At 44.8% G+C, this 25,479-nt stretch overlaps 1 protein-coding gene across 1 annotated transcript in view; it reads left to right on the forward strand.

The window, feature by feature from the left end:
* The window catches only part of LOC311140266 (myosin-11-like), a gene marked incomplete at both ends in the record, with an annotated part of 66,322 nt that extends 45,854 nt beyond the window's left edge, over positions 1–20,468 (forward strand). The window contains 6 exons of the mRNA XM_084175237.1: positions 239–324; positions 997–1,120; positions 11,269–11,477; positions 12,776–12,884; positions 15,274–15,446; positions 20,228–20,468. Of these exons, the coding sequence (XP_084031363.1) occupies positions 239–324; positions 997–1,120; positions 11,269–11,477; positions 12,776–12,884; positions 15,274–15,446; positions 20,228–20,468 (942 nt within the window). The remainder of the gene's footprint in view (positions 1–238; positions 325–996; positions 1,121–11,268; positions 11,478–12,775; positions 12,885–15,273; positions 15,447–20,227) is intronic.
* Between the last annotated feature and the right edge of the window lie 5,011 nt (positions 20,469–25,479).

A 25,479-nucleotide genomic window follows, 5' to 3' on the forward strand; every position in this document is an offset into this window, starting at 1 on the left:
TCTCTCTCTTTCTCTCTCTCTGGACACAGAATATGTTAACATGGGAGAATCTTGCCTTGTGATACACACATCACTAGAAACGTCACACAAATTAAACTGTCCCTCTCTCCTGTTCTTGTCTCCTAACCACCCCTCCCCTTTCTCTCTCTCTCTCTCTCTCTCTCTCTCTCTCTCTCTCTCTCTCTCTGTCTCTCTCTCTCTCTCTCTCTCTCTCTCTCTCCTCTTTCTCCCCCTGTAGGAGTTGGCTGCAGCAGAGAGGGCTCGTAAGCAGGCCGAGACAGAGAGAGATGAGATGTCTGAGGATTTGGCCAGCAACTCTGGGAAGTGAGTGTGTAGGCTACTTTTAAAAAGTCCCTATTCCCCATTGGACTCTGGTCTAAAGTAGTGCACTATATAGGGAATAGGTTACTATTGGACTCTGGTCTAAAGTAGTGCACTATATAGGGAATAGGATGTCATCTGTACTGATGTAGAACAACTGGACATGTGAAAACATACTCAGTCCTGTAGTAATGCTGGCATATTGCATTCACCTAGTCCCGCTAGGACTAACCCTGAAACTGGCCCTAATCTTAACACCTAACCCTTAACCCAAACTTAACCCTAAAAGTAACCTTAACCCACCCTTAAATCTAAACCTAACCCTTACCTTTAACCAATTAGTTTCTCCCATTCAATTCAGTGCAGACAAAAGAGGAAGCCACTTTAGACTATTGACATTTATACTGTAAGTCTCTGCTAATCTCCTCCTCCTCCTCCTCTACCTCCTCCTCCACCTCCTCTCCCCTCCTCCTCCTCCTCCACCTCCTCTCCCCTCCTCCTCCTCCACCTCCTCTCCCCTCCTTCTTCTCCTCCTCCTCCTCCTCCTCCTCCTCCTCCTCCTCCTCCTCCAACTCCTCTCCACCTCCTCTCCTCCTCCTGCACCTCCTCCTCTCCTCCTCCTCCTCCTCCTCCTCCTCCTATCCTCCCTCCGCCTCCTCCTCCTCCTCTCCTCAGGTCTATGATGTCTGATGAGAAGCGTCGTCTTGAGGCTAAGATCACCCAGCTAGAGGAAGAGCTGGAGGAGGAGCAGGTCAACATGGAGACCCTCAACGACTGCCTCCGGAAGACACAGCAACAGGTAGGGGAGGAGGGGAGTATACACTAGGTAGTGTGCAGGGAGGAGGAGCAGACCAAGAGATACTCAATGACCTCCTTTACTGTCTCCCTACCTCTTCCCTTAACCCTCTCCCTGCCTCTTCCCTTTACTGTCTCCCTACCTCTTCCCTTTACTGTCTCCCTACCTCTTCCCCCCTCCTTTACTGACTCCCTACCTCTTCCCTTAACTGCCTCCCTACCTCTTCCCTTACTGTCTCCCTACCTCTTCCCTTTACTGTCTCCCTACCTCTTCCCTTTACTGTCTCCCTACCTCATCCCTTTACCTTCTCCCTACCTCTTCCCTTTACTGTCTCCCTACCTCTTCCCTTTACTGTCTCCCTACCTCTTCCCCCCTCCTTTACTTTCTCCCTACCTCTTCCCTTACTGCCTCCCTACCTCATCCCTTTACCTTCTCCCTACCTCTTCCCTTTACTTACTCCCTACCTCTTCCCTTTACCTTCTCCCTACCTCTTCCCTTTACTACTCCCTACCTCTTCCCCCCACCTTTACTGTCTCCCTACCTCTTCCCTTTACCTTCTCCCTACCTCTTCCCTTTACTGTCTCCCTACCTCTTCCCCTTACTGACTCCCTACCTCTTACCCCCTCCTTAACTGACTCCCTACCTCTTCCCTTTACCTACTCCCTACCTCATCCCTTTACTGACTCCCTACCTCTACCACCCTCCTTTACTGTCTCCCTACCTCTTCCCGTTACTGTCTCCCTACCTCTTCCCTTTACTGACTCCCTACCTCTTCCCTTTACTGTATCCCTACCTCTTCCCTTTACTGTCTCCCACCTCTTCCGTTTACTGTCTCCCTACCTCTTCCCTTTACTGTCTCCCTACCTCTTCCCCCTTCCTTTACTGACTCCCTAACTCTTCCCTTTACTGCCTCCCTACCTCTTCCCTTTACTGTCTCCCTACCTCTTCCCTTTGCTGTCTCCCTACCTCTTCCCCCCTCCTTTACTGTCTCCTTACCTCTTCCCTTTACTGCCTCCCTACCTCTTCCCTTTACTGTCTCCCTACCTCTTACCCTCCTTTCCTGTCTCACTACCTCTTCCCCCCTCCTTTACTGTCTCCGTACCTCTTCCCTTTACTGACTCCCTACCTCTTCCCTTTACTGACTCCCTACCGCTTCCCTTTACTGACTCCCTACCTCTTCCCTTTACTGACTCCCTACCTCTTCCCTTTACCCTCTCCCTACCTCTTCCCTTTACTGACTCCCTACCTCTTCCCTTTACTGTCTCCCTACCTCTTCCCTTTACTGTCTTCCTACCTCTTCCCCCCTACTTTACTGTCTCCCTACCTCTTCCCTTAACTGTCTCCCTACCTCTTCCCTTACTGTCTCCCTACCTCTTCCCTTTACTGTCTCCCTACCTGTTCCCTTTACCTTCTCCCTACCTCTTCCATTTACTGTCTCCCTACCTCTTCCCGTTACCTTCTCCCTACCTCTTCCCTTTACTACTCCCTACCTCTTCCCCCCTCCTTTACTGTCTCCCTACCTCTTCCCTTTACCTTCTCCCTACCTCTTCCCTTTACTGTCTCCCTACCTCTTCCCTTTACTGACTCCCTACCTCTTCCCCCCTCCTTTACTGACTCCCTACCTCTAACCTTTACCTACTCCCTACTTCTTCCCTTTACTGACTCCCTACATCTACCACCCTCCTTTACTGTCTCCCTACCTCTTCCCGTTACTGTCTCCCTACCCCTTCCCTTTACTGACTCCCTACCTCTTCCCTTTACTGTATCCCTACCTCTTCCCTTTACTGTCTCCCTACCTCTTCCGTTTACTGTCTCCCTACCTCTTCCCTTTACTGTCTCCCTACCTCTTCCCCCTTCCTTTACTGACTCCCTAACTCTTCCCTTTACTGCCTCCCTACCTCTTCCCTTTACTGTCTCCCTACCTCTTCCCTTTACTGTCTCCCTACCTCTTCCCCCCTCCTTTACTGTCTCCCTACCCTTCCCCTTTACTGTCTCCCTACCTCTTCCCTTTACTGTCTCCCTACCTCTTACCCTCCTTTACTGTCTCATTACCTCTTCCCCCCTCCTTTACTGTCTCCGTACCTCTTCCCTTTACTGTCTCCCTACCTCTTCCCTTTACTGACTCCCTACCTCTTCCCTTTACTGACTCCCTACCTCTTCCCTATACTGACTCCCTACCTCTTCCCTTTACCCTCTCCCTACCTCTTCCATTTACTGTCTCCCTACCTATTCCCTTTACTGGCTCCCTATCTCTTCCCCCCTCCTTTACTGTCTCCCTACCTCTTCCCTTCACTGTCTCCCTACCTCTTCCCTTTACTGACTCCCTACCTCTTCCCTTTACTGTCTCCCTACCTCTACCCCCCTCCTTTACTGTATCCTGACCTCTTCCCTTTACTGTCTCCCTACCTCTTCCCTTTACTGACTCCCTACTGCTTCCCTTTACACTCCCCCTACCTCTTCCCTTTACTGTCTCCCTACCTTTTCCCTTTACTGTCTCCCTACCTCTTCCCCCTTCCTTTACTGGCTCCCTACCTCTTCCCTTTACTGTCTCCCTACCGCTTCCCTTTACACTCCCCCTACCTCTTCCCTTTACTGTCTCCCTACCTTTTCCCTTTACTGTCTCCCTACCTCTTCCCCCTTCCTTTACTGGCTCCCTACCTCTTCCCTTTACTGACTCCCTACCTCTTCCCTTTGCTGTCTCCCTACATTTTCCCTTTACTTTTTCCCTACCTCTTCCCTTTGCTGTCTCCCTACCTCTTCCCTTTACTGTCTCCCTACCTCTTCCCTTTGCTGACTCCCTACCTTTTCCCTTTACTGTCTCCCGACCTCTTCCTTTTACTGACTCCCTACCTCTTCCCTTTACTGACTCGCTACCTCTTCTCTTTACTGCCTCCTTACCTCTTCCCTTGACTGTCTCCCTACCTATTCCCTTGACTGTCTCCCTACCTCTTCCCTTTACTGTCTCCCTACCTCTTCCCTTTACTGTCTCCCTACCTCTGCCCTTTACATTCTCCCTACCTCTTCCCCCTTCCTTTACTGTCTCCCTACCTCTTCCCTTTACACTCTCCCTACCTCTTCCCTTTACTGACTCCCTACCTCTTCCTTTTAATGACTCCCTACCTCTTCGCTTTACTGTCTCCCTTCCTCTTCCCTTTACTGTCTCCCTACCTATTCCATTTACTGTCTCCCTACCTCTTCCCTTTACTGACTCCCTACCTCTTCCCTTGACTGTCTCCCTACCTCTTCCCTTTACTGTCTCCCTACCTCTTCCCTTTAATGTCTCCCTACCTTTCGCCCCTCCTTTACTGACTCCCTACCTCTTCCTTTTAATGACTCCCTACTTCTTCCCTTTACTGACTCGCTACCTCTTCCATTTACTGTCTCCCTACCTCTTCCCTTTACTGACTCCCTACCTCTTCCCTTTACCCTCTCCCTACCTCTTCTCTTTACTGTCTCCCTTCCTCTTCCCTTTACTGTCTCCCTACCTATTCCATTTACTGTCTCCCTACCTCTTCCCTTTACTGACTCCCTACCTCTTCCCTTTACTGTCTCCCTACCTCTTCCCCCCTCCTTTACTTTCTCCCTACCTCTTCCCTTAACACCCCTCCCTACCTCTTCCCTTACTGTCTCCCTACCTCTTCCCTTTACTGGCTCCCTACCTCATCCCTTTACCTTCTCCCTACCTCTTCCCTTTACTGTCTCCCTACCTCTTCCCTTTACCTTCTCCCTACCTCTTCCCTTTACTACTCCCTACCTCTTCTCCCTACCTCTTCCCTTTACCTTCTCCCTACCTCTTCCCTTTACTGTCTCCCTACCTCTTCCCCTTACTGACTCCCTACCTCTTCCCCCCTCCTTTAATGACTCCCTACGTCTTCCCTTTACCTACTCCCTACCTCATCCCTTTACTGACTCCCTACCTCTACCACCCTCCTTTACTGCCTCCCTACCTCTTCCCGTTACTGTCTCCCTACCTCTTCCCTTTACTGACTCCCTACCTCTTCCCTTTACTGTATCCCTACCTCTTCCATTTACTGTCTCCCTACCTCTTCCGTTTACTGTCTCCCTACCTCTTCCCTTTACTGACTCCCTAACTCTTCCCTTTACTGCCTCCCTACCTCTTCCCTTTACTGTCTCCCTACCTCTTCCCTTTACTGTCTCCCTACCTCTTACCCTCCTTTACTGTCTCACTACCTCTTCCCCCCTCCTTTACTGTCTCCGTACCTCTTCCCTTTACTGTCTCCCTACCTCTTCCCTTTACTGACTCCCTACCTCTTCCCTTTACTGACTCCCTACCTCTTCCCTTTACCCTCTCCCTACCTCTTCCCTTTACTGACTCCCTACCTCTTCCCTTTACTGGCTCCCTACCTCTTCCCTTTACTGTCTTCCTACCTCTTCCCCCCTCCTTTACTGTCTCCCTACCTCTTCCCTTAACTGTCTCCCTACCTCTTCCCTTACTGTCTCCCTACCTCTTCCCTTTACTGTCTCCCTACCTCATCCCTTTACCTTCTCCCTACCTCTTCCCTTTACTGTCTCCCTACCTCTTCCCTTTACCTTCTCCCTACCTCTTCCCTTTACTACTCCCTACCTCTTCTCCCTACCTCTTCCCTTTACCTTCTCCCTACCTCTTCCCTTTACTGTCTCCCTACCTCTTCCCCTTACTGACTCCCTACCTCTTCCCCCCTCCTTTAATGACTCCCTACGTCTTCCCTTTACCTACTCCCTACCTCATCCCTTTACTGACTCCCTACCTCTACCACCCTCCTTTACTGCCTCCCTACCTCTTCCCGTTACTGTCTCCCTACCTCTTCCCTTTACTGACTCCCTACCTCTTCCCTTTACTGTATCCCTACCTCTTCCATTTACTGTCTCCCTACCTCTTCCGTTTACTGTCTCCCTACCTCTTCCCTTTACTGACTCCCTAACTCTTCCCTTTACTGCCTCCCTACCTCTTCCCTTTACTGTCTCCCTACCTCTTCCCTTTACTGTCTCCCTACCTCTTACCCTCCTTTACTGTCTCACTACCTCTTCCCCCCTCCTTTACTGTCTCCGTACCTCTTCCCTTTACTGTCTCCCTACCTCTTCCCTTTACTGACTCCCTACCTCTTCCCTTTACTGACTCCCTACCTCTTCCCTTTACCCTCTCCCTACCTCTTCCCTTTACTGACTCCCTACCTCTTCCCTTTACTGGCTCCCTACCTCTTCCCTTTACTGTCTTCCTACCTCTTCCCCCCTCCTTTACTGTCTCCCTACCTCTTCCCTTAACTGTCTCCCTACCTCTTCCCTTACTGTCTCCCTACCTCTTCCCTTTACTGTCTCCCTACCTGTTCCCTTTACCTTCTCCCTTCCTCTTCCATTTACTGTCTCCCTACCTCTTCCCGTTACCTTCTCCCTACCTCTTCCCTTTACTACTCCCTACCTCTTCCCCCCTCCTTTACTGTCTCCCTACCTCTTCCCTTTACCTTCTCCCTACCTCTTCCCTTTACTGTCTCCCTACCTCTTCCCTTTACTGACTCCCTACCTCTTCCCCCCTCCTTTACTGACTCCCTACCTCTTCCCTTTACCTACTCCCTACCTCTTCCCTTTACTGACTCCCTACATCTACCACCCTCCTTTACTGTCTCCCTACCTCTTCCCGTTACTGTCTCCCTACCCCTTCCCTTTACTGACTCCCTACCTCTTCCCTTTACTGTATCCCTACCTCTTCCCTTTACTGCCTCCCTACCTCTTCCGTTTACTGTCTCCCTACCTCTTCCCTTTACTGTCTCCCTACCTCTTCCCCCTTCCTTTACTGACTCCCTAACTCTTCCCTTTACTGACTCCCTAACTCTTCCCTTTACTGCCTCCCTACCTCTTCCCTTTACTGTCTCCCTACCTCTTCCCTTTACTGTCTCCCTACCTCTTCCCCCCTCCTTTACTGTCTCCCTACCCTTTCCCTTTACTGTCTCCCTACCTCTTCCCTTTACTGACTCCCTACCTCTTACCCTCCTTTACTGTCTCACTACCTCTTCCCCCCTCCTTTACTTTCTCCGTACCTCTTCCCTTTACTGTCTCCCTACCTCTTCCCTTTACTGACTCCCTACCTCTTCCCTTTACTGACTCCCTACCTCTTCCCTTTACTGACTCCCTACCTCTTCCCTTTACTGTCTCCCTACCTCTTCCATTTACTGTCTCCCTACCTCTTCCCCCCTCCTTTACTGTCTCCCTACCTATTCCCTTCACTGTCTCCCTACCTCTTCCCTTTACTGACTCCCTACCTCTTCCCTTTACTGTCTCCCTACCTCTACCCCCCTCCTTTACTGTATCCCGACCTCTTCCCTTTACTGTCTCCCTACCTCTTCCCTTTACTGACTCCCTACCTCTTCCCCCTTCCTTTACTGTCTCCCTAACTCTTCCCTTTACTGTCTCCCTACCGCTTCCCTTTACACTCCCCCTACCTCTTCCCTTTACTGTCTCCCTACCTTTTCCCTTTACCTACTCCCTACCTCTTCCCCATTCCTTTACTGGCTCCCTACCTCTTCCCTTTACTGACTCCCTACCTCTTCCCTTTGCTGTCTCCCTACCTTTTCCCTTTACTTTTTCCCTTCCTCTTCACTTTGCTGTCTCCCTACCTCTTCCCTTTACTGTCTCCCTACCTCTTCCCTTTGCTGACTCCCTACCTTTTCCCTTTACTGTCTCCCGACCTCTTCCTTTTATTGACTCCCTACCTCTTCCCTTTACTTACTCGCTACCTCTTCCCCCTTCCTTTACTGACTCCCTACCTCGTCCCTTGACTGTCTCCATACCTCTTCCCTTTACTGTCTCCCTACCTCTTCCCTTTAATGTCTCCCTACCTTTCACCCCTCCTTTACTGACTCCCTACCTCTTCCTTTTAATGACTCCCTACTTCTTCCCTTTACTGACTCGCTACCTCTTCCATTTACTGTCTCCCTACATCTTCCCTTTACTGACTCCCTACCTCTTCCCTTTACCCTCTCCCTACCTCTTCCCTTGACTGTCTCCCTTCCTCTTCCCTTGACTGTCTCCCTACCTCTTCCCTTGACTGTCTCCCTACCTCTTCCCTTGACTGCCTTCCTACCTCTTCCCTTTACTGACTCCCTACCTCTTCCATTTACTGTCTCCCTACCTCTTCCCCCCTCCTTTACTGTCTCCCTACCTATTCCCTTCACTGTCTCCCTACCTCTTCCCTTTACTGACTCCCTACCTCTTCCCTTTACTGTCTCCCTACCTCTACCCCCCTCCTTTACTGTATCCCGACCTCTTCCCTTTACTGTCTCCCTACCTCTTCCCTTTACTGACTCCCTACCTCTTCCCCCTTCCTTTACTGTCTCCCTAACTCTTCCCTTTACTGTCTCCCTACCGCTTCCCTTTACACTCCCCCTACCTCTTCCCTTTACTGTCTCCCTACCTTTTCCCTTTACCTACTCCCTACCTCTTCCCCATTCCTTTACTGGCTCCCTACCTCTTCCCTTTACTGACTCCCTACCTCTTCCCTTTGCTGTCTCCCTACCTTTTCCCTTTACTTTTTCCCTTCCTCTTCACTTTGCTGTCTCCCTACCTCTTCCCTTTACTGTCTCCCTACCTCTTCCCTTTGCTGACGCCCTACCTTTTCCCTTTACTGTCTCCCGACCTCTTCCTTTTATTGACTCCCTACCTCTTCCCTTTACTTACTCGCTACCTCTTCTCTTTACTGCCTCCTTACCTCTTCCCTTGACTGTTTCCCTACCTATTCCCTTGACTGACTCCCTACCTCTTCCCTTTACTGTCTCCCTACCTCTTCCCTTTACTGTCTCCCTACCTCTGCCCTTTACATTCTCCCTACCTCTTCCCCCTTCCTTTACTGACTCCCTACCTCGTCCCTTGACTGTCTCCATACCTCTTCCCTTTACTGTCTCCCTACCTCTTCCCTTTAATGTCTCCCTACCTTTCACCCCTCCTTTACTGACTCCCTACCTCTTCCTTTTAATGACTCCCTACTTCTTCCCTTTACTGACTCGCTACCTCTTCCATTTACTGTCTCCCTACATCTTCCCTTTACTGACTCCCTACCTCTTCCCTTTACCCTCTCCCTACCTCTTCCCTTGACTGTCTCCCTTCCTCTTCCCTTGACTGTCTCCCTACCTCTTCCCTTGACTGTCTCCCTACCTCTTCCCTTGACTGCCTTCCTACCTCTTCCCTTTACTGACTCCCTACCTCTTCCCTTTACTGTCTCCCTACCTCTTCCCTTTACTGTCTCCCTACCTTTCGCCCCTCCTTTACTGACTCCCTACCTCTTCCTTTTAATGACTCCCTACCTCTTCCCTTTACTGACTCGCTACCTCTTCCCTTTACTGTCTTCCTACCTCTTCCATTTACTGTCTCCCTACCTCTTCCCTTTACTGTCTCCCTACCTCTTCCCTTGACTGTCTCCCTACCTCTTCCCTTGACTGCCTTCCTACCTCTTCCCTTTACTGTCTCCCTACCTCTTCCCTTTACTGTCTCCCTACCTCTTCCCTTTACTGTCTCCCTACCTTTCCCCCCTCATTTACTGTCTCCCTACCTCTTCCCTTTACTGTCTCCATACCTCTTCCCTTGACTGTCTCCCTACCTCTTCCCTTGACTGCCTTCCTTCCTCTTCCCTTTACTGTCTCCCTACCTCTTCCCTTTACTGTCTCCCTACCTTTCCCCCCTCCTTTACTGTTTCCCTACCTCTTCCCTTTACTGTCTCCCTACCTCTTCCCTTTATTGTCTCCCTACCTTTCCCCCCTCCTTTACTGTCTCCCTACCTCTTCCGTTTACTGCCTCCCTACCGCTTCCCTTTACACTCTCCCTAACTCTTCCCTTTACTGTCTCCATACCTCTTCCCTTTACTCACTCCCTACCTCTTCCCTTTACTGTCTCCCTACCTCTTCCCTTTACTGTCTCCCTACATCTTCCCTTTACTGACTCGCTACCTCTTCCCTTTACTGCCTTCTCACCTCTTCCCTTGACTGTCTCCCTACCTCTTCCCTTTACTGTCTCCCTACCTCTTCCCTTTACTGACTCGCTACCTCTTCTCTTTACTGCCTCCTTACCTCTTCCCTTGACTTCCTCCCTACCTCTTCCCTTGACTGTCTCCCTACCTCTTCCCTTTACACTCTCCCTACCTCTTCCCTTTACTGTCTCCCTACCTCTGCCCTTTACTGTCTCCCTACCTCTTCCCCCTTCCTTTACTGTCTCCCTACCTCTTCCCTTTACACTCTCCCTACCTCTTCCTTTTAATGACTCCCTACCTCTTCCCTTTACTGTCTCCCTTCCTCATCCCTTTACTGTCTCCCTACCTCTTCCCTTTACTGTCTCCCTACCTCTTCCCTTTACTGACTCTCTACCTCTTCCCTTTACTGACTCTCTACCTCTTCCCCCTTCCTTTACTGTCTCCCTACCTCTTCCCTTTACTGACTCGCTACCTCTTCTCTTTACTGCCTCCTTACCTCTTCCCTTGACTGTCTCCCTACCTCTTCCCTTGACTGTCTCCCTACCTCTTGCCTTTACTGACTCCTTACCTCTTCCCTTTACTGTCTCCCTACCTTTTCCCCCCTCCTTTACTGTCTCCCTACCTCTTCCCTTTACTGTCTCCCTACCTCTTCCCTTTACTGACTCGCTACCTCTTCCCTTTACTGTCTCCCTACCTCTTCCCTTTACTGTCTCCCTACCTCTTCCCTTGACTGTCTCCCTACCTCTTCCCTTTACTGTCTCCCTACTTCTGCCCTTTACCTTCTCCCTACCTCTTCCCCCTTCCTTTACTGACTCCCTAACTCTTCCCTTTTATGTCTCCCTACCTCTTCCCCCTTCCTTTACTGACTCCCTAACTCTTCCCTTTACTGCCTCCCTACCTCTTCCCTTTACTGTCTCCCTACCTCTTCCCCCCTCCTTTACCTTCTCCCTACCTCTTCCCTTTACTGACTCCCTACCTCTTCCCTTTACTGTCTCCCTACCTCTTCCCTTGTCAGGTGGACCAGTTGAGTGGAGAGCTGCAGGTGGAGCGTAGCTCTTCCCAGACCAGAATGCATCTCCTTCTATCTCTTCCCCCCTGTCCTAACCTCTTCCTCCCATGACCCCCTTTCTAAAGTGATGTGTGTGTCTCTCTATTCCTCCCTCTGTCCTCACCTGTGCGTCTCTCTATCCCTTCCCCCTAGGTGGACCAGTTGAGCAGTGAGCTGCAGGCTGAGCGTAGTTCTTCCCAGAGCAGTGAGGGCATCAGACAGCAGCTGGAGAGGCAGAACAAGGATCTGAAGGTCAAGCTTCAGGAGATGGAGGGTCAGGGGAGGTCAAAGTTCAAATCCTCCATCGCCACCCTGGAGGCCAAACTACACCAGCTGGAGGAGCAGCTGGAGCTGGAGAACAGGTGAGGACAGGAGAGGGGAGAAGAGTAGAGGAGGAGACAGGGGAGGAAAAGGGGGGTGAGAGGAGAGGAGGAGACAGGAACAGCTCGGGCTGGAGAACAGGTGGGGGCAGGAGAGGATAATGGGAAATGTAGTTCTTACTCACATGGTCATGATGAACTACATTACATTTACATTTTAGTCATTTAGCAGACGCTCTTATCCAGAGCGACTTACAGTTAGGAATTGAACCCCCCGTGGGAATCCCATTCACCAAAAATGTATCCCTCCTACAGTGAGTCGCGTGGCCGTGGCTTGCTATATAAAGCAGGCAGACAGGCATCGAGGCATTCAGTTACCGTTCGATTGAACTTCAGAATGGGTAAAACTAGTGACCTAAGCAACTTTGAGCGAGGTCGAGAGGTCGAAGGAGAATGGCAAGAATCGTTCAACCTAACAGGCGGGACACAAACAGACAAATAACGGCGCAGTACAACAGTGGTGTGCAGAACGGCATCTCGGAGCGCACAACTCGTCGATACTTGTCACGGATGGGCTATTGCAGCGGACGACCGCACCGGGTTCCACTCCTATCAGTTCTAAACAAGAAGAAGCGGCCCCAGTGAGCATGCGATCAACAACACTGGACAATTGAGGAGTGGAAAAACATTGCATGGAACATGACAGCGAGTTCAGTTTACTTGTGTGGCCTGCGCAGTCCCCAGACCTCAACCCAATAGAGCATCTTTGGGATGAGATGGAACGGCCTGTTGGCAGCATGAATGTACCGCCGTCCAATCTGCAGCAACTAGGTGATGCCATCGCATCAGCATGGACCAACATCCCTGTGGAACGTTTCCGACACCTTGTAGAATGCCCCAAAGAATTCAGGCTGTTCTGGAGGAAAAGGGGGGTCCGACCCGGTACTCGATGGGTGTACCTAATAAACTGGACCCGGTGCTAGATGGGTGTACCTAGTAAACTGTATAAGTCCAATAGTTGTAATACTATAATGATGGAATGGATAGTGCGGTCATCATTACAGTTGGACGCATTGGTACCTTTCGGGCAATTCAGAATGTTGGTAGAGGACATCAATGGGACTCCCTGACTAAATAAAGGTTAAATAAAAAAACATCTCTGTTTCATAAAATAACTTAATTACAGTGTCTTGTAATGGTCTCCAGGCAGTAGACAGGACGGAAAATATATCAGCTGTAAGGTTCTGGTTTGTTGTGTGTCCAGATAGAGACAGATGTAAGGTTCTGGATTGTTGTGTCCAGAGACAGACAGCTGTAAGTTTCTGGTTTGTTGTGTCCAGAGAGAGACAGGCCAGCGCTAAAGGGATGTGTCAGAAAGAGAAGAAGCTGAAGGATCTGACCATCCAGATGGAGGATGAGAGGAAACAGGCAGAGCAGTACAAGGACCAGGTAACACACACACACACACACACACACACACACACATACACACATACACACATTGACAAACACACACACACACACACACACAAACACACTCACACATACACATTCACACACACACATATACACACACATACACATTCACACACACACACACATATACACACACACATACAGTGGGGAGAACAAGTATTTGATACACTGCCGATTTTGCAGGTTTTCCTACTTACAAAGCATGTAGAGGTCTGTAATTTTTATCATAGGTACACTTCAACTTTGTGAGACGGAATCTAAAACAAAAATCCAGAAAATCACATTGTATGATTTTTAAGTAATTAATTTGCATTTTATTGCATGACATAAGTATTTGATCACCTACCAACCAGTCAGAATTCCGGCTCTCACAGACCTGTTAGTTTTTCTTTAAGAAGCCCTCCTGTTCTCCACTCATTACCTGTATTAACTGCAATTGTTTGAACTCGTTACCTGTATAAAAGACACCTGTCCACACACTCAATCAAACAGACTCCAACCTCTCCACAATGGCCAAGACCAGAGAGCTGTGTAAGGACATCAGGGATAAAATTGTAGACCTGCACAAGGCTGGGATGGGCTACAGGACAATAGGCAAGCAGCTTGGTGAGAAGGCAACAACTGTTGGTGCAATTATTAGAAAATGGAAGAAGTTCAAGATGACGGTCAATCACCCTCGGTCTGGGGCTCCATGCAAGATCTCACCTCGTGGGGCATCAATGATCATGAGGAAGGTGAGGGATAAGCCCAGAACTACACGGCAGGACCTGGTCAATGACCTGAAGAGAGCTGGGACCACAGTCTCAAAGAAAACCATTAGTAACACACTACGCCGTCATGGATTAAAATCCTGCTGCGCACACAAGGTCCCCCTGCTCAAGCCAGCGCATGTCCAGGCCCGTCTGAGGTTTGCCAATGACCATCTGGATGATCCAGAGGAGGAATGGGAGAAGGTCATGTGGTCTGATGAGACAAAAATAGAGCTTTTTGGTCTAAACTCCACTCGCCGTGTTTGGAGGAAGAAAAAGGATGAGTACAACCCCAAGAACACCATCCCAACCGTGAAGCATGGAGGTGGAAACATCATTCTTTGGGGATGCTTTTCTGCAAAGGGGACAGGATGACTGCACCGTATTGAGGGGAGGATGGATGGGGCCATGTATCGCGAGATCTTGGCCAACAACCTCCTTCCCTCAGTAAGAGCATTGAAGATGGGTCGTGGCTGGGTCTTCCAGCATGACAACGACCCGAAACACACAGCCAGGGCAACTAAGGAGTGGCTCCGTAAGAAGCATCTCAAGGTCCTGGAGTGGCCTAGCCAGTCTCCAGACCTGAACCCACTAGAAAATCTTTGGAGGGAGCTGAAAGCCCGTATTGCCCAGCGACAGCCCCGAAACCTGAAGGATCTGGAGAAGGACTGTATGGAGGAGTGGGCCAAAATCCCTGCTGCAGTGTGTGCAAACCTGGTCAAGACCTACAGGAAATGTATGATCTCTGTAATTGCAAACAAAGGTTTCTGTACCAAATATTAAGTTCTGATGTTCTGATGTATCAAATACTTATGTCATGCAATAAAATGCAAATCAATTACTTAAAAATCATACAATGTGATTTTCTGGATTTTTGTTTTAGATTCCGTCTCTCACAGTTGAAGTGTACCTATGATAAAAATTACAGACCTCTACATGCTTTGTAAGTAGGAAAACCTGCAAATTTGGCAGTGTATCATTTTACATATTTAGCAGACGCTCTTATCCAGAGCGACTTACAGTTAGTGAATACATATATATATATTTTTTTTATACTGGCCCCCCGTGGGAATCGAACCCACAACCCTGGCGTTGCAAACACCATGCTCTATCAACTGAGCTACATCCCTGCAGGCCATTCCCTCCCCTACCCTGGACGACGCTGGGCCAATTGTGCGCCGCCCATGAGTCTCCCGGTCGCGGCCGGCTGCGACAGAGCCTGGATTCGAACCAGGATCTCTAGTGGCACAGTTAGTACTGCGATGCAGTGCCTTAGACCACTGCGCCACTCAGGAGACTGGTATCTTGTTCTCCCCACTGTATACACACACATATATACACACACACATACACACACACACACACACACACACACACACACACACACATTCACAAACACAAACACATACACACACACACACATATACACACACACACACACACACACATATACACACACACACACACACACATATACACACACACACACATATACACACACACCACCACATATCCTTTCATTTCTAAATGTATTTTTGAGTTTGCTTTTTGGCCTCCTTCCTCCATACTTCCCCCCTGCTCGTGTGTGTGTGTGTGTGTGTGTGTCTGTCTAGGCGGAGAAGGCTAACGTGCGTGTGAAGCAGCTGAAGCGTCAGCTGGAGGAGGCAGAGGAGGAGTCTCAACGGGTTGCCGCGGGACGCAGGAAGTTACAGAGGGAACTGGACGAGGCCTCCGAGGCCAACGACGCCCTCAGTAGGGAGGTGTCCGCCCTCAAGAGCAAACTCAGGTACAAACAAGTTACTACACCTGGCTAAGTACAACACTATGCAGATATCACGCTGAAATACACCTCAAGATGATGTTACCACACCTGGCTAAATACAATATAACACTATACCTGACCTGTATATAGTAGATAATATAACATCTGACCTGTATATAGTAGATAATATAACACCTGACCTGTATATAGTAGATAATATAACACTACACCTGACCTGTATATAGTAGATAATATAACACTACACCTGACCTGTATATAGTAGATAATATAACACCTGACCTGTATATAGTAGATAATATAACACTACACCTGACCTGTATATAGTAGATAATATAACATCTGACCTGTATATAGTAGATAATATAACATCTGACCTGTATATAGTAGATAATATAACATCTGACCTGTATATAGTAGATAATATAACACCTGACCTGTATATAGTAGATAATATAACACTACACCTGACCTGTATATAGTACATAATATAACATCTGACCTGTATATAGTAGATAATATAACACTACACCTGACCTGTATATAGTAGACAATATACATAACACTTGACCTGTATATAGTAGATAATATAACACTACACCTGACCTGTATATAGTAGATAATATAACACTACACCTGACCTGTATTTAGTAGATAATATAACATCTGACCTGTATATAGTAGATAATATAACACCTGACCTGTATATAGTAGATAATATAACACTACACCTGACCTGTATATAGTAGACAATATAACACCTGACCTGTATATAGTAGATAATATAACACCTGACCTGTATATAGTAGATAATATAACACCTGACCTGTATATAGTAGACAATATAACACCTGACCTGTATATAGTAGACAATATAACACTACACCTGACCTGTATATAGTAGATAATATAACACCTGACCTGTATATAGTAGATAATATAACACCTGACCTGTATATAGTAGATAATATAACACTACACCTGACCTGTATATAGTAGATAATATAACACTACACCTGACCTGTATATAGTAGATAATATAACACCTGACCTGTATATAGTAGATAATATAACACCTGACCTGTATATAGTAGATAATATAACACTACACCTGACCTGTATATAGTAGATAATATAACATCTGACCTGTATATAGTAGATAATATAACATCTGACCTGTATATAGTAGATAATATAACATCTGACCTGTATATAGTAGATAATATAACACCTGACCTGTATATAGTAGATAATATAACATCTGACCTGTATATAGTAGATAATATAACATCTGACCTGTATATAGTAGATAATATAACACCTGACCTGTATATAGTAGATAATATAACACCTGACCTGTATATAGTAGATAATATAACACTACACCTGACCTGTATATAGTAGATAATATAACACTACACCTGACCTGTATATAGTAGATAATATAACACTACACCTGACCTGTATATAGTAGATAATATAACACCTGACCTGTATATAGTAGATAATATAACACCTGACCTGTATATAGTAGATAATATAACATCTGACCTGTATATAGTAGATAATATAACACCTGACCTGTATATAGTAGACAATATAACACTACACCTGACCTGTATATAGTAGATAATATAACATCTGACCTGTATATAGTAGATAATATAACACCTGACCTGTATATAGTAGATAATATAACATCTGACCTGTATATAGTAGATAATATAACATCTGACCTGTATATAGTAGATAATATAACACCTGACCTGTATATAGTAGATAATATAACACCTGACCTGTATATAGTAGATAATATAACACTACACCTGACCTGTATATAGTAGATATAATAACACTACACCTGACCTGTATATAGTAGATAATATAACACTACACCTGACCTGTATATAGTAGATAATATAACATCTGACCTGTATATAGTAGATAATATAACACCTGACCTGTATATAGTAGATAATATAACATCTGACCTGTATATAGTAGATAATATAACACCTGACCTGTATATAGTAGATAATATAACACTACACCTGACCTGTATATAGTAGATAATATAACATCTGACCTGTATATAGTAGATAATATAACACTACACCTGACCTGTATATAGTAGACAATATACATAACACTTGACCTGTATATAGTAGATAATATAACACTACACCTGACCTGTATATAGTAGATAATATAACACTACACCTGACCTGTATTTAGTAGATAATATAACATCTGACCTGTATATAGTAGATAATATAACACCTGACCTGTATATAGTAGATAATATAACACTACACCTGACCTGTATATAGTAGACAATATAACACCTGACCTGTATATAGTAGATAATATAACACCTGACCTGTATATAGTAGATAATATAACACCTGACCTGTATATAGTAGACAATATAACACCTGACCTGTATATAGTAGACAATATAACACTACACCTGACCTGTATATAGTAGATAATATAACACCTGACCTGTATATAGTAGATAATATAACACCTGACCTGTATATAGTAGATAATATAACACTACACCTGACCTGTATATAGTAGATAATATAACACTACACCTGACCTGTATATAGTAGATAATATAACACCTGACCTGTATATAGTAGATAATATAACACCTGACCTGTATATAGTAGATAATATAACACTACACCTGACCTGTATATAGTAGATAATATAACATCTGACCTGTATATAGTAGATAATATAACATCTGACCTGTATATAGTAGATAATATAACATCTGACCTGTATATAGTAGATAATATAACACCTGACCTGTATATAGTAGATAATATAACATCTGACCTGTATATAGTAGATAATATAACATCTGACCTGTATATAGTAGATAATATAACACCTGACCTGTATATAGTAGATAATATAACACCTGACCTGTATATAGTAGATAATATAACACTACACCTGACCTGTATATAGTAGATAATATAACACTACACCTGACCTGTATATAGTAGATAATATAACACTACACCTGACCTGTATATAGTAGATAATATAACATCTGACCTGTATATAGTAGATAATATAACACCTGACCTGTATATAGTAGATAATATAACATCTGACCTGTATATAGTAGATAATATAACACCTGACCTGTATATAGTAGATAATATAACACTACACCTGACCTGTATATAGTAGATAATATAACATCTGACCTGTATATAGTAGATAATATAACACTACACCTGACCTGTATATAGTAGACAATATACATAACACTTGACCTGTATATAGTAGATAATATAACACTACACCTGACCTGTATATAGTAGATAATATAACACTACACCTGACCTGTATATAGTAGACAATATAACACCTGACCTGTATATAGTAGATAATATAACACTACACCTGACCTGTATATAGTAGATAATATAACACTACACCTGACCTGTATATAGTAGACAATATAACACCTGACCTGTATATAGTAGATAATATAACACCTGACCTGTATATAGTAGATAATATAACACCTGACCTGTATATAGTAGACAATATAACACCTGACCTGTATATAGTAGACAATATAACACTACACCTGACCTGTATATAGTAGATAATATAACACCTGACCTGTATATAGTAGATAATATAACACCTGACCTGTATATAGTAGATAATATAACACCTGACCTGTATATACAGTGGGGGAAAAAAGTATTTAGTCAGCCACCAATTGTGCAAGTTCTCCCACTTAAAAAGATGAGAGAGGCCTGTAATTTTCATCATCGGTACACGTCAACTATGACAGACAAAATGAGGGGAAAAAATCCAGAAAATCACATTGTAGGATTTTTAATGAATTTATTTGCAAATTATGGTGGAAAATAAGTATTTGGTCACCTACAAACAAGCAAGATTTCTGGCTCTCACAGAGCTGTAACTTCTTCTTTAAGAGGCTCCTCTGTCCTCCACTCGTTACCTGTATTAATGGCACCTGTTTGAACTTGTTATCAGTATAAAAGACACCTGTCCACAACCTCAAACAGTCACACTCCAAACTCCACTATGGCCAAGACCAAAGAGCTGTCAAAGGACACCAGAAACAAAATTGTAGACCTGCACCAGGCTGGGAAGACTGAATCTGCAATAGGTAAGCAGCTTGGTTTGAAGAAATCAACTGTGGGAGCAATCTTTGGAGGGAGTTGAAAGTCCGTGTTGCCCAGCGACAGCCCCAAAACATCACTGCTCTAGAGGAAATCTGCATGGAGGAATGGGCCAAAATACCAGCAACAGTGTGAGAAAACCTTGTGAAGACTTACAGAAAACGTTTGACCTGTGTCATTGCCAACAAAGGGTATATACAGTGGGAAAAAAAAGTATTTAGTCAGCCACCAATTGTGCAAGTTCTCCCACTTAAAAAGATGAGAGAGGCCTGTAATTTTCATCATAGGTACACGTCAACTATGACAGACAAAATGGAAAAATCTTTCCATTCATCCTCTGCCTTCACCTCTAAACCCTCCTCTTCTATAGCAGCCTTTTCTTCCAGCTCTTTAACAATGTTGAAGGTTTACTCTAACCATCCAGAGACGTGTGTTTCTTACATGGCTGTGTAAAGCAACTATAGCTCTAACTCAACTCATTTAATTTCCCCTCTAAGTCTGATTCTGGTCTCTTCCTTCTTCTTCTCCCTCCAATCTTTCCTTCTCTTCTGCCGCTTCCCTCTAATTCCATTATTTTCCGGACATTCCCGTCCTTCCCAGGCGAGGAGGAGGAGGAGGAGGAGGAGGGGGTGAGTCATCTTTCAGCAGCAGTCCTCGTCGCGTGGGGAGCATTGGGAATGTAAGCCTCAGTGGGACTGGGAGCCGGAGGAGCAGAGCTGGGAATAATGGAGGGAATGTTGGGAATCCTGAGAACACAAACAACGTTCCAGAAGAAGAGGAGCCTCTGTTCTCGTCCACCCCGCCTCCGGAGGACGTCAACGGAACCCTGCCAGAAGAGTAGAGGGACAAAGTGACACCCCTCCTTTTAAACACTGTCCGTCCTTCCTTCTCTCCTTCCCTGAGTTCCCTCCATACATCTTTCCATTTCCTTCCCTTAAACCCTCCCTTGTTCCCGCTCTCCTTTCTTCCTCCTTCCACTCCTCCCTTCTTCCTTCCCCTTCCTACCATCCCTACTAATATTCTTATACCCCGCCCCCTTTTATGCATCACCTGTCTGTGACAGTAGCTTGGATTGTGTCACCAAAATGTCAAAGTACCGTGTGAGCTGTTTTAAACTGAATTTATATCTTATTGCAGATGTCTTAATATATATCTGAAGTTATATCTTATTGCAGATATCTTAATATATATATCTGAAGTTATAGCTTATTGCAGATGTCTTAATATATATATCTGAAGTTATAGCTTATTGCAGATGTCTTAATATATATCTGAAGTTATAGCTTATTGCAGATGTCTTAATATATATCTGAAGTTATAGCTTATTGCAGATGTCTTAATATATATCTGAAGTTATAGCTTATTGCAGATGTCTTAATATGTATCTGAAGTTATAGCGTATTGCAGATGTCTTAATATATATCTGAAGTTATAGCTTATTGCAGATGTCTTAATATATATCTGAAGTTATAGCTTATTGCAGATGTCTTAATATATATCTGAAGCTATAGCTTATTGCAGATGTCTTAATATATATCTGAAGCTATAGCTTATTACAGAGGTCTTAATATATATCTGAAGCTATAGCTTATTGCAGAGGTCTTAATATATATCTGAAGCTATAGCTTATTGCAGAGGTCTTAATATATCTGAAGTTATAGACACTAAAGATTGTTTCTCTCTATGCACTTTTATTTTATTATATTTTTCGAGCAGTGGCTATATTTTAGAAGAAACTCATTTATTAATCTGGGAATCTCATTGTGAATTGAGTTTTATAGAGTAAACCATCAACAATACTGGTCCTCTGCCTTTGTTTTCATTTATGATGAGTTCCTTACCAACACACACACAAATACTACTACTGCTACTGTTACTACTACTAGTATGATCTACGTTGATTTTAGGTTCACATAAAATTATATTGCTTATTCTACAATCATATACAATCAAACTAGCCTGATCCCAGATCTGTTTGTGCCATCATGTCAACTCATTGTAACTCATGATGACACAGACAGACTGGTACCCAGGCTACAATAGTCTACATGGCTTTTAGCACCAATCAGGGTCAAGGGTTATTAAAATGAACATCAGGTTGAATTGTTTGTGAAAACACCTAAATATCTATTATAAATGCTATAAACTACTTTCAATCCCCACAATCTTGTGTTCTTGTCTGTGGATTTTGTTCAACAGCAAAAGACGGCACTTTCACTAAGTCAGTTTTATTGAGGACAGTTGGGTCGGAGACACATTTAACCAAACATGCCTTTTATCAGATACAGGAAGAGGCATCCCAGGATGAAAACAGAAAACATCTTCATGAAAAACAAATTTGTATATTTTTGTACAGAAGCTTGTGAGTGGCTACACAAAGCAACATGACATCTCATTGGGTGTCCATCTCTGTGACTTCCTGATTCACAGAAACAAGACACACCCATCCACACAGTGAGGTTTTTAAAGCTACAAACTTTTCAAATTATATGATATTGCTTCATACATTCTACCCCTGAGCAACACGCAGTAACAGTCACACATAGGTATCCACTCCCATTTTAACACACCAAACATTCTATTTCTTATAACCTATATTATTAGTACCCTATAGGGAAAAAGTAAGAACCCAAAGCAAGTAAATTAACACTTTCTTACATGTATTTTGTAACATAAAACACATTTCCTTAATTGAAGTAGTCATGACCCCCTCATCACAGAACAAGGTTACTTTCAGGGTTGGGCTCAGTTCCATTCATTCCATTTCAATTCAGTACTGGAACTAAACTGACATTCCAATTCCAAATGTCTCTCAATGAAAAAAATTGTAATTGAGTTTACTTCCTGAATTGAAACACAATTGGTTACTTTTACACTCCTGGGTGGCAGAAGTACTGAGCTGAACTAAGCAGCCAACTAACAACATTCTGCTCTTTCACTTTTGAGTTTCCCCGATACCAAACCCACTTGAAAAAAATAATAATACCTAGCTCTGGGCACTTGGTAAATCTGTAAGGATTGGATAGGTATCAACATGGTGAATACTTCACCTAGCCTAATCAGAGGACAAGGTGGAGATGTTAGTTGCCATATTGCGTTGCTACACCCATCTATCCAACAGTTTCAGAACTACTACATTTGCTTAAGACCTAGTGGGTAGTTTGGGCTAAAGTTGAGTTTGTTTGACATTAAGTCTATGACGCTACATCATTGGCTAGAACTGAATGGGCTGAGGTGTATTACCGGTACCTGAGCAGTAGAAAGATACAGAGAGACGTCTTAAATAAGGTCAGATCACACTGTGGTCTCAGAGTACGGCACAAAGCGTCACCCAACAGGATATAAGCCACTACGCGCTGTTCGTCAACGTAGGTGGGACAGTATTTGAGTGCGTCCAAAATGGCACCCTATATAGTACACTACTTTTGACTGGCTCGTGTGACGGAGTACTTTTAACTGGTCAAAAGTAGAGCCCTTTATAGGGAATAGGGTGGCATTTCAGACACAAGCCTGACATCACAGAATGAACCAACCAATACCCAAAACATAAGGGTGAGAATGATCAAACAGGTATTCAAACGCATATACCCAGGCCATTGAGCGCCTTTAGAACGCGTTATCCCATTGAGCTAAAGCCAAGGCATTACCCTAGGGAGCTAACGCAAGTCTTCAGATCTCAGGCAAGGTTATTCATCATGCAAGCATAGTTACCCCAGTGGATCGCAACCAGTGGTACTAGAACCCTTGGGGGGAGTATAGGTATAGGGGAGAGCATGGTGTACAGTACTTGGTGGTGTAAAGTAAAGGTTGTGAACCACTGGTTTATCCTAGCCAAATAAACGTTGTTACACTTGCGCCGCCATACACAATATGTTAAAACACTTGTCACCTTGTATGGGTTAAAAACCAGAGGTTCCAAACCACAGCGTCATTCATAGGGTTGAATAATTCCAGTAATTAAAACAAAAAAAATCATAGGATTTCCAGAAAATCCCAGTTGGAATTCTGGATTTCTTGCTTATTCCTGCTTGATTCTGTGAATCTTCTAACCATGATTTTTGGAATATGTGGGAATTTTGCAGCCCTAATCATTCACAGGTAAGGCAAAAACATAACAAAAATACATCTTGACTACCCTCTGTACAACATACCTGGCTGTCTGAGTTCATATCCAAATATAAAAATGTCTACTTAGAAACATAAAATACAGCTTCAATCTCAACGTGGATTACTTTACAACACTGTTTATTCATTGATTCATTCAAGATTTCTACTAGTAAAATAATCAAACTGTATTGCTATAGTTTAAACAAATTATAGTTCAAGAAGGCACCATTAACTTTGGTAATCTAACTCTGTTATATCAGACTGGCCATGTTGAAGGTATCAGACTGGCCATGTTGAAGGTATCAGACTGGCCATGTTGAAGGTATCAGCCTGGCCATGTTGAAGGTATCAGACTGGCCATGTTGAAGGTATCAGCCTGGCCATGTTGAAGGTATCAGACTGGCCATGTTGAAGGTATCAGACTGGCCATGTTGAAGGTATCAGACTGGCCATGTTGAAAATATCAGACTGGCCATGTTGAAAATATCAGACTGGCCATGTTGAAAATATCAGACTGGCCATGTTGAAAATATCAGCCTGGCCATGTTGAAAATATCAGCCTGGCCATGTTGAAAATATCAGCCTGGCCATGTTGAAAATATCAGCCTGGCCATGTTGAAAATATCAGCCTGGCCATGTTGAAAATATCAGCCTGGCCATGTTGAAGGTATCAGCCTGGCCATGTTGAAGGTATCAGCCTGGCCATGTTGAAGATATCAGACTGGCCATGTTGAAGCCATCAGACCGGCCCTGTTGAAGATATCAGCCTAGCCCTGTTGAAGATATCAGCCTAGCCCTGTTGAAAATAACAGACTAGCCCTGTTGAAGATAACAGACTAGCCCTGTTGAAGATATCAGACTGGCCATGTTGAAAATATCTGACTAGCCATGTTGAAGCCATCAGACTAGCCCTGTTGAAGTTATCAGCCTAGCCCTGTTGAAAATATCAGCCCTGTTGAAAATATCAGCCTAGCCATGTTGAAGCTCTAAAAGGTGAGCGCAGGCTAGCGTTCAGTCAGGTTTGACCAGGATGAGGTGCCATCAGTAGCTCTGGTGAAATGGCACCCACTCAACACCATAGACTTGGATAGATGGCTCACGTGCCACAAAGCCTGTTTTAGCACGGGCAGAGTGAGCCACTGGGGACTTTCAACATTTTGAAGTAGTCAACTGGCTGGGACTTGCTATGGGTTAGGAAAGGATCACAGAATTCCATCCAGGTCAGCAGGATTGATCAGCCATTGGAATTATACTCCTTAGCAAACATTACATAACTGCAGGTGGCATTAAATCACCAACCTTGGCTTTACAGACTCAGCGGTTGAAGAAGAACTTGACTACTTTAAAATGGAGAAATCTGCCCATGTGGTCACAGAAGCCATTATGGCAATGCAAAGAAGAGCTCTCTATCCACCTCTATGCCCAACACATTCCCCAACCTAACCAAACACACCTTCACTTTTCCTGCGAGGTAGAAGTCACCCACAGATCTAGGATCAGATTACCCTAACCCCAATCCCACCCTTAACCATTAGAGAAACAACATCTGATCCTGGACCTGCAATAAAAGGTGCAAAGTCTATCTATTCCTTACCCAACCTCCCTACACCAACTTTCCTACTGCCTCCTGACTAGTCCCAAGATGTCCTGGATTTTCAGAGATCCTGGCTGAAGGATTCCAGATTTCCTGCTTACTACACCCTGATTCTGGAAATCTTCCAACCAGGATTTCTGAAAAACCTGGG

This window comes from Coregonus lavaretus (assembly GCF_964263955.1).
Source record: "Coregonus lavaretus genome assembly, chromosome: 2".
Classification (NCBI taxonomy): Eukaryota; Metazoa; Chordata; class Actinopteri; order Salmoniformes; family Salmonidae; genus Coregonus; species Coregonus lavaretus.